We start from the raw sequence: 9,966 nt of genomic DNA on the forward strand, positions 1-9,966 counted from the left end.
ATACAACATGATTAGATATTTGTATATATTAATGCAAAATATCCCAAAAGTCCAGTTAACATCCATCACCAAATTTTTTTCTTGTGATAAGAACTGTTAAAATTTACTCGCAGCAACTTCAAAGATGCAATACTGCATTATTAACTATAGTCACTGTGCTGTACATAATATTCCTGTTTAGATTCTACATATAAAAGAGATGACACAGAATTTGTCTTTCTCTGACTTATTTCACTTAGCATAATGCCCATAAGGTTCATCCATGTTGTCACACATGGCAACATTTTTTTTTATGACAACTGTGTGTGTGTGTGTGTGTGTGTGTATATATATTTATATATATATATATTATTACATTTCTTTATCATTCATCTGCTATTGGACATGTAGGTTTTCATATCTTAGCTATTAAAAATAATGTTCTAATGAACATGGATGTGCAGATATCTTTTCAAATTAGCATTTTCATTTTCTTTGGATGAATACCCAAAAGTAGAATTGAAGATCATTTGGTATTTCTCCTTTTAATTTTTTGAGGAATCTCCATACTGTTTTCCATAGTGGTTGTACCAATTTGCATTCCCACCAACAGTGCACAATTGGTCTCTTTTCTCCACATCCTCATCAACACTTGTTCTTTCTTTTCAATAATAGCCATTCTACCAGGTGTGACGTAACATCTCATTGTGGCTTTGATTTGCATTTACCTGATGATGAGTGATGTGGAACATCTTTTCATGTATTTGTTGGCCATCTCTATGTCTTCTTTGAAAAAATGTCTATTCAGATCCTCTGCCTGTTGTTTAATTGGATTTTTTAAATTGAGTTGTGTGAGTTCTTTATTTTTGATATTAACCTATTATCAGATATATGATTTGCAAATATTTCCTCCCATTTGGTAAGTTACCTTTTCATTTTGTTGATGGTTTCTTTTTGTGGAAGTTTTTTAGTTTTGATGTAGTCTCAGTTGTTTATTTTTACTTTTTTTGCCTTTGCTTTTGGTGTCAAATCTAAAAAATCATCACCAAAACTGACATCAAGGTGCTTACTGCTTATGCTTTCTTCTAGGGATTTTATGGTTTCAGGTTTTTCATTCAAATCTTTAATCCATTTTGAGTTGGTTTTTGTAAATGATGTAGGATAGTGGCTGAGTTTCACTCTTTTGCTTGTGGCTGTCCAGTTTTTCCAACAGTTATTGAAAGACTGTCCTTTCCCTGTTGTATATTCTTGACTCCTTTGTTGTAAATTAATTGACCGTATATGAGTGGGCTATTTTGTTCCAGTGGTCTATACGTCTGTTTTTATGCCAGTGCCATACTATTTGATCATGATGGCTTTGTGATACAGTTTGAAATCAGGAAGTGTGATGCTTCCAGCTTTGTTCTTTTTTCTCAAGATTGCTTTGACTATTTGGGTTCTTTTGTGGTTCTATGCAAATTTTCGGTGGTGGTGGTGGTGGTTGTTGTTTTTGCATTTCTGTGAAAAATGCTATTGGCATTTTGATAGGGGTTGCATTGAATCTGTAGATTTGCTTTGGGCAATATGGACATTTTAACAATATTAATTCTTCCAGTCCATGAACATGGAATACCTTTCATTTATTTTTGTTGTCTTCAATTTCTTTCATTAATGTCTTACAGTTTTCAGTGTACAGATCTTTCATTTGTTTGGTTAAATTTATTTCGAGGGTTTTTTTTTATGCAATTGTAAATGGGATTGTTTTCTTAATTTTTCTTTAAGATAGTTTGTTATTAGTGTATGGAAATGCAACAGATTTCGTATATTGATTTTGTATCCTGCAACTTTACTGAATTCATTTACTAATTCTAACAAGATTTTTGGAAGAGTCTTTAAGGTTTTCTATATATAGTATCATGTCATCTGCAAATAGAGGCAGTTTTACTTCTCTTTCAAATTTGGATGCCTTTTATTTCTTTTTCTTGCCTAATTGCTCTGGCTAGGACTTCTGATACTATGTTGAAGAACATAATGGTAAGAATGGGCATTTTTGCCTTGTTCCTGATTGAGAGGAAGAATTTTCAGCTTTTTACCATTGAGTGTAATATTAGCTGTGGGCTTGTAATATTTGGCTTTTTTATGCCCTCTATAAACACTTTGTTCAGAAGTTTTATTATAAATGGATATTGAATTTTGTCAAATGCTTCATCTGTTGAGATGATCATGATTTTTTTTCCCTTCATTTTGTTAATGGATGTATCACATTGACTGATTTGCTGATGTTGAACCATCCTTGCATCCCTTGAATATGTCCCACTTGTTCATGGTGTATGATCCTTTTAATGTATTAATGGAGTCAGAATTTTACTGAGGACTTTTTTTTTTTTAATTGAGGACATTTTAATGACTCTGGGAGACTTGTAGGGAATGCTGTGGTTAAAAATGGGCTCCCTATTTATTTACTAATTTACTTTTAATTTTACTTTTTTAATAGTATATTATATAGGCTCCCTATTTTAATGGAGACATCAAAATTTTGGGGTTGATAGAGGCTGAATAGCCATGCTTTGCAGCAATTAACAAATGGAGACACAATGGAAACAGTTATAATAGGAAGCTGGTCCACTGTAAATAGCATAGTTTGGACAGAAATCTTTGATGGTGGCCAGTAAATCACTGGGCCTCATAGGCCGAAATGATGTTGAAAAAATCTAACAACTAAGCACAGATATTGACCAAGAAAAATGAGTGCCAGTGATTACAACTGATACAACCACACCAGTATATATCAGCTAAATATCAGCTGGGCTTAGTACCAAATAGGTGGGCAACCCAATGTAGGCTCTACTTGCTATGTATAATAACAACAATAGCAGAAAAGAGCCACCAGTATAGAGTGTCAAGGCCTTCAGCAAATTGCCATGCATAGATATTGAATGAAAGACCCCTAAGGTGATGAACTCTGTAACATCCAAAATCTTCCTTTGAGGTTCCATTTACTAGAATAACAATGCATTGCAGAAAGGAAACCACTAGTCCTTTTGGAAATCACCTGGCAACAGAGCTCTGAACAAATACAAATTTCTAGGGTCTCAGAAATTATTGTGGTCTATGGGACTAAGTGTATGCTTAGGACTAAGTGTATAGAGAAACAAATCCATTGTCTAGTCATTTTCTCAGTGAAGAGTTAGAATTAATTTCTTCATCATCTATCACCACACTGGATCCCTAATCACACACAAGAAAGGGTTATTTTGGCAGAAACTACCCAATGATTTACAGTCGTAAGTCCCACCATCAAAAGCTTTAAAAGAAACAGAGGTGTGATTCTTACCACGTCTTGACTTAATACGATCTTTGGATCATATTAACTTAATCGGACAGTGATTCCAACTGCAGCTGACAAGTTCTCTTTCTTGGAGCAAATCAACAGGTAGCTACTGATTAGACCAATGCTTTCTTGTTTTTCCTGTATTCCATTAAGTAGAGGCCCACTGCAGCAGTTTGTGCTATCAATAAACAACATTACAGGTTGTCTTTTTTCAAAGTTCCATTAACTCTCTGATTCTGTGCCCGAATATAATTCTTGACACCAGACCTTGATCATCTCACTGCTACACAGGGCATCCCGCTGGTCTAACAAATTGATGATGATATGTTCATAGGACCTAGAACACAGGCATCATGAGATTTCCTGAATACCTGCTAAGATCTCATGAAAGCACAAGAGTCTACACCCTCAGCCAGATTTGTGGAGGTCGGATGTTTGATGCACGTTAGAATATTACCTCCATAGTGAAGACTAATTGTGTACTTTGTTACACCTTGACTAAGGAGGTCAGTGTCTGCCGGCTTCTGTGAAACTTGTGTCCACTGCTCAAACTGACTTACGGGTTGATCGAAATGCTTCTAGCTTTAACTGGGCTCAGAAAAAGGCTGCTCTACCTGGCCCAGGTGGCAGGGAAAGTAGTTCTACCATGTAGACCTTATGAATGAGACCCAAATGGGCTCAGGGTTTTGAGGCAAATCAGGATTCTGTATAAAACAAGGATTTTTGAGCAAACCATGTCATCTTCAGAAAATACCTAGTCTTTCAACTTACTACTGCGCTACATAAGATAAAAGCAAATGAAAGAAAATAGTTCTGTTCAAAAGGGTTCTTTGGCTCAGATAGGCTCCCTCAAGCCTTCACGAGTTCTCTGAAGGGATGGCTGGCATGTTAAACAGTCATATATGGAAACTCAAATTCACAGGCAACATATTTCTGATTTAATATAGGATGTTTTAGAGGTCCTTGTATTATGTCCGTCAGCTCATCTGGCCCACCCCTTAATCCACTATGCAATCCACTATCCTCAACCTTTAGACCAACACATAATACACTAGTAAGGAATGAGAAGCAGAGAACATATGTGAAGAAAGGTTGATTTAATCAGTAACTTTTAAAAAGACACTGCAATATTTATAAAGAGCATTCTTTTCAAATAGCCATTTAAAAATATAATGTATACAATATCATGATTCTTAAATTCCAAGCAATTCATACTGATTCTGACTTTAAAGAAAAAAAGGTCAGATGTTGGGTAGCTCAGAAGAAGTGTTGAACAACTGAACATTCAGTGGGCTGGAAATGAGGGTGGCACTATGGGTTTAAGCAGCAAGAGCTCAAAACCATCTCTCCAGAAGGCTGCCAGACAGTGATTTAATTTCAATTACTTCTCCCAAACCATACAGAGAAAGGGCAGTTCCTCAGAGTAAGTGTTGTATGTGTGTGTTTGTGTGTGTGTGTGTTGGAGGGGAGGTGTGTGGGAGGTGCTAGGGGAGGAGGGTGGTCTGTGCTCCTATCAGGCTGGGCAAAGAAAACTAGCAGTCTACCATACATACAAAGCTGAGCTTTGAATTATCATATATGTCTATTTACTTCTCTCATAATTAATGTCTATTGCTAGTGTTTCTGATAGGAAAAAAGTATTGCGGTACAGTAATACCAACCATGTAAATATCGGTTCTGAAAAATTACCACCAAAATAGCTCCAGAAGCAGTAAAGAGTTCGTAAGTTATTCCTTTCATTTAGTGAATTACGTAAATAATTTTTTCTTCTATATTATACTTCTTTAAGCTTCTTTATCTTTCTATCACTACTTCTGCTAATTTAATTATAGAAAAAAAAAACCTCTATGAGAGAGTTAGGCACATTATTAGGTGGAGGGCACCTAATATGGAAAAAAAATTAACAGAGTCACATTGATGGTTTAGGGCCTAAAAACTTGTGAATGCTACTTACTGAATGGTCTTGGGGAGATTATGCAGGATACTGACTCCTATATTGTTTTCAGTCCTGACAAAGATTGAGAAGTGAGTCTTTGGCAAGGTAAGTCCTATTTCTTCCCTTTGTATATAGGTAAAGGTAAAGTATAAGGCCCTTGCTTGGGTCCCAGCCACATCCAAGGCTAGGATTAAAACACGAACAGGCAAGCTGGATCATCTGGCAGGGCAGGCCCATAATGAAAGCCTTGGTTTGAAGGTCTGAGTTGTGTCCTGAAACTCATTCTGAGCTAAGAGTGTGGGCACGGCAGAGTAGACCCAGTTCCAAGTTCTCCAAGTCAAGAGAGTCAGCTTAGTGCAGGGTCTGCTGTTGCATTATATCCTTGCCCTAGCTCAAGGACATGTGTCTGCATCCCAGACACAGAAAGTAAAACAGAATGCACCATTTCACCAAAAATTCTGTAAGCTCCCGGGCTCATGAAGCAATGTGTGGCATCTCAGAGAGTGTATCACAACATAGGGAGTGAGGCGCTCATTCCCCTCCAAGTTACTAACTCTCAGCATCCATTTTTGGCATCCTGAGGGGACCAGGGCATCAGTGGGGTGCCTGAGGCCAGCAGGAGAATGAAATACTCCCTGAGAAAGGGCAGTCGTGGCTAAAGAGAGACCATGGAAACCAGAGAAAGTTGCACAGTCAGCTCAGGACATCTCTTAACAGAGGTGGGACTCCCAGAAATTCCTAGGGACGGTGGATACTTTGCAATGAAAAGGAAAAGGTGTGGCAGGTGCTAGTTAAATAGGGGTCACTGTCATCAAAATAAACTCTCATTTCTGACAAAGGCTGGTGAAGCCAGGAATTTACAGAGGAGAGGGCAGTGACTTCTCACCAAATCATGCTGAGCTTGATTTTTTCCCCCAAGGTGATGGAGCAGAGCCATCCAATGTGGTCCTCCTCAACACTCCCACCCTACAAAACAATGCGTCCTGGCTCACAGGCGAAGGCTGCCAGTACGCATAACTTGTGGAACACTTTGTAGGCACGAAACCACATCTTTTTCTGTGTATAAGAACTAAGAATATCGGTATCCTTATCTTTAGTATCATTAATCAGCTGGTGAAAACAGGCAGCCAAAGAACACATAGCATTAGGTGTCATCCTCATTACTCTTGAGACTTCACTGCTCTGATGCCTCTGTCACTGCAGTTAGGATCGAGTTTTACTAAAAGAAAAAACTATAAATATGGGGTTTGACTTAAAGAAATGTAGTCAACATGTGCTTTTCTCACTTTAAGCTTGACTTAGAATTCATTCTCTAATAAAGAAAGAAAATGTGCTGTGTCATCATGTGCTAATATCACGAAAGAGAGGAATACTATTTATGAGTTCAGAGTTGCAATCTGACTATCAATATTAATTACGGGCTTTGGACTCCTCTTCAGTCAAGTCAGCTTCACTGGTTAAATTGACTGTTTTTATTAACTTACAATTAAATAGTTTTCAGTTAACACAAGAACACAGAGATAACATCACAATTGCACTGTTATAAAGTTAAAAGGGCTTTGTGTCTCATTACCAGGTAAAAATTCTGGGGCTAGGAGTCTCACAGAGGATGCGAACAGCCACTAGCCCTTTTATTTTGGTCTTACTAACAGAAGTACTGCCTTACTGAAATTATAAGCATAGGCCTCTTAATAGCTTCCTAGGAGTCTGAACTCTTGCTTTCAATACCAAATAATATCTGGAACACATGCTCACTTTTGTGTTTTTTTAGAAATTCTAAGAATTGGCCCAGATTCATGTGATAGTCATTCCTTAATCCATAGTCACCATGGGCCTCAAGGAGTAATTCTTCGAAAGAATGGAAAAGGCGCAGATCCTCTCCATTTCCCTCGGTTTCGACACTTTCAGCATGCTTACAGGAAATGTGTTTCCAGTTGGGATACCTAATTGTGTGCCAGAATTCCTCACAGTGCTCTTTGAAGCCCTCCACACAGATTATACCTGGCTTTCCTGTCATGCAAAATCCAGTCACATCTAACCTTTTCCCAACATCCAAAATCTTTTTTCTCAGGTCCTGCTGATATATGTGGTGACTGTAGATCCACATCCGGAGGAACGTGTTCCTGACCGGCTTTGCTTGTGTAGCTGGTTCGTAAACAAGCTTTCTGTTCAGGAAATAGGAGGCACTATTGTCCTGCAACCACTGGATTGCCGCACAGACACAGAGCTCACCTGGATCGAAAGTCCCTATATAAGAAGTGAGACCCTTGTTGAGTAGTAGTTGCTGTTGTCTGTCAAGCTCCGAGGACCGTCCAAACAGCTGCAATGCTGCATAGGGGTAGCTGTGAGGCATGGTTACTTGCAAATCAATTTTCACCTTAAAATGAAAATCAAATACATTTAAGTACCAAAAAATCATCTAAGCTAGTCTATCAGTGGCAACGGCATGATTTTGATAAATATAACAGTTATTGCTACTATTAAGTGTCAGCTATGGGCCAGAGACTGTACTGAGAACGTCACTTACACTATTCCTTCCCTTTATGCATTCATGCATTCCAGTATTTACTGAACACCCACCATGTGTCAGGGAACCCATGCTAGGATAAAGAAGTGAAGAAGCTAGACATAATTTCTGCTCTTCGTGAAGGACTAGAGCCTAGTGAAGGAGACAGACATTAAACTAATATTTACACATCGCAAGTACTTAATTTCAATGGTGAGAAGCACAGGGATCCACTGAAATGTGTAACCAGTGAGACAGTAGTCTGGGAACCAGGAGATCTTCTTTGAGGGAATGACAGCTGAAGATTGAGCAGGAAATCACTAGAGGTGGGGTTCTCAAAAGCCTAGGCCACTTGTTACCCATGCTATGCTCATGTTGCTGGAGACAATGGCTCAGAAGATGAAGGTTAAATTCATTTTTAGTATTTAGATTTCCTGTCTGTATTTGCTTTGTGTCATGGTGCCACCAAAGAAGTGTTCATCCACTCCTTACAAGTCAGTTTTGCTAAAGGCAATATTTAGCTTTATGAAAATCATGATACATGTACAAGACAGTACATACTACAATAGTTGGAATGGTAAAAAAAAAAAAAAACTGGTTGAGTGAACAGAATAATGTATGAGAATGCAAGATGTTTTAAATAAAAACACCACATATTTGTTAAAAAGATGTGCATATTTATGTAAAATTCACGATATTTATTGAAGACAACTTACAGGGCATCCCACATTTTACATATTTCACTTTCAAACAAGTAAAGGATATACGAATCTGGAATATTCTCTATTTGCTTCCTGGACAGAAATCTCACGTTCCAAGTATTTCCACTAAAAACCGGGCACCCGGCAACAATGAAAACAACTCAAGGTACTTACCTTGGGCTCCTCAATCTGTAGGGTAATCACAAATTCGATTTTTGGCGGCAGCGCCTCCCTTGTGCCTTCCAAATATCGCTTTATATGCGTCAGGACATTAACATCTTCAAGTTTTACTTCTCCTTGGTTAGGAAACATAGAAAACAGCATTTCCATCTCTAGCAGCTGAAGCTGCAGGCATTCTTTCATTGAAGCAGACATGTTGCCTCGAAATCCACCTGCAGGAAAACTGGAAAGACCCAGGGGCACTAGGTTTGTTAATTTTCAGCGGTGTCCAGAGAAATTTCCCGAAGGTCCCTTTTCCGTTTAAGCAGTTTTGCAGGAACGCTGTGCACCGACAGCTAGGGGCACAAACCGGGACTCTTAACTCTTTCTTCGCTTTATCTCCCAACCCCCAAATCTAGTATGCACAACATCCCTCAAGACACCTCGTTAAAATTCAGATTCGCAGTCCGTTACCTCCCCACGCCCACCCCCTATTGCGATTTAAATCCGGGAATCTGGGCTTTCAACAGGTGTTCCAAATTATTCCGTTGCAGGTGGTTGCCAAACACCTGCAGATGCTTTGCAAGCCTGAATTCTGAGAAAGGCAAGGAGCCCCGCTCGCGAATCCTACTAGGGTGTCAGGCTTGGGCGGAGATGCGCCCTGTGGCGAGTAGGACCCGCAGTCTGTCGAGGCTGTGGTCGCGTCCCTTGGCTCCGGGGTCTTGAGGGCCCCGCCGCCCCCAACGCCAGTTGCGACGCCTCGGCCCCAGCGCCAAGGACCCCTCCCAAGCGAGCCTTTACGGCTCTCCGCGGAGCCACATCACCCCGGGATGGCATCCTAATAGCTCCGGACGATTATGCGTCTACCTGGTGTCCCGAGGGGCCCAGGCTACAGGTACATTAATAAAATGTTTAGTGAGAGCTGGTGCGGGGAGATGGGACGGGGGCAGCGGCTCGAGAAGGCTCCCGGAGTCAAAGTTTGGGGAGATGAACCTCGAAGATCTAGAAGGGGATGCGGGTAAAGGGGAAATGGCCGAGACCACCTTGTCAAGAGGCCCCAAATCGGGGTTGGTACCCCCCATCTGAGACCACTAGGAACCCTGGCTTCCCAGGAAAGCAAGACTGCCACCCTCTGAGACCCAAATTCGGAGGTGGGGACTGCGTTTTGTCGGTCGCAGTGCTCTGATGGCCCACGACCCTCGGCCCCAACCCCCGGGCCACCGCGGGGGCCTCACCCTTCCCGGTCATTCAATGGAAACAGCCCCAAGCCCTCTCAGAACCTGGATCCGCAGTTCCGCAGGCGAGAGCTGCGCATGATCCGCAAGTGGGCGAGGCGGGGCCAGCGGATCCTCCCCCGCCGTGATTGGCTGGGGGG

General features: G+C 40.5%; 1 protein-coding gene across 2 annotated transcripts; it reads right to left on the reverse strand.

Annotated features, from left to right (window-relative positions):
• Positions 1 to 4,369: 4,369 nt before the first annotated feature.
• On the reverse strand, positions 4,370 to 9,923 carry RWDD2A (RWD domain containing 2A). Of its 2 annotated transcripts, none has more exons than XM_045804442.2 (3): positions 9,872 to 9,923; positions 8,607 to 8,835; positions 4,370 to 7,602 (listed from the first exon to the last, which is right to left on the reverse strand). In XM_045804442.2, the coding sequence occupies exons 1-3, from the start codon at positions 9,904 to 9,906 to the stop codon at positions 6,925 to 6,927; spliced, it is 942 nt and encodes a 313-aa protein (XP_045660398.1). In that variant the 5' UTR covers positions 9,907 to 9,923; the 3' UTR covers positions 4,370 to 6,924. The 2 variants fall into 2 exon arrangements, with proteins under 2 accessions (XP_045660398.1, XP_045660408.1); XM_045804452.2 differs by having other exon boundaries at positions 9,827 to 9,899.
• Positions 9,924 to 9,966: the final 43 nt, after the last annotated feature.

This window comes from Ursus americanus, chromosome 29 (genome assembly GCF_024610735.1).
Source record: "Ursus americanus isolate L20-20 chromosome 29, mUrsAme1.1.p, whole genome shotgun sequence".
Lineage (NCBI taxonomy): Eukaryota > Metazoa > Chordata > Mammalia > Carnivora > Ursidae > Ursus > Ursus americanus.

What these genes read in the sequence shown, in the direction of transcription:
- RWDD2A (XM_045804442.2), bottom strand. Translation starts at nt 9,906, where the DNA reads ATGCGCAGCTCTCGCCTGCGGAACTGCGGATCCAG. An exon ending in CTGCGGAACTGCGGATCCAG is followed by an intron (nt 8,836 to 9,871) that starts GTTCTGAGAGGG and finishes GGGTCTTTCCAG; the next exon opens with TTTTCCTGCAGGTGGATTTC. An exon ending in TACAGATTGAGGAGCCCAAG is followed by an intron (nt 7,603 to 8,606) that starts GTAAGTACCTTG and finishes TTTCATTTTAAG; the next exon opens with GTGAAAATTGATTTGCAAGT.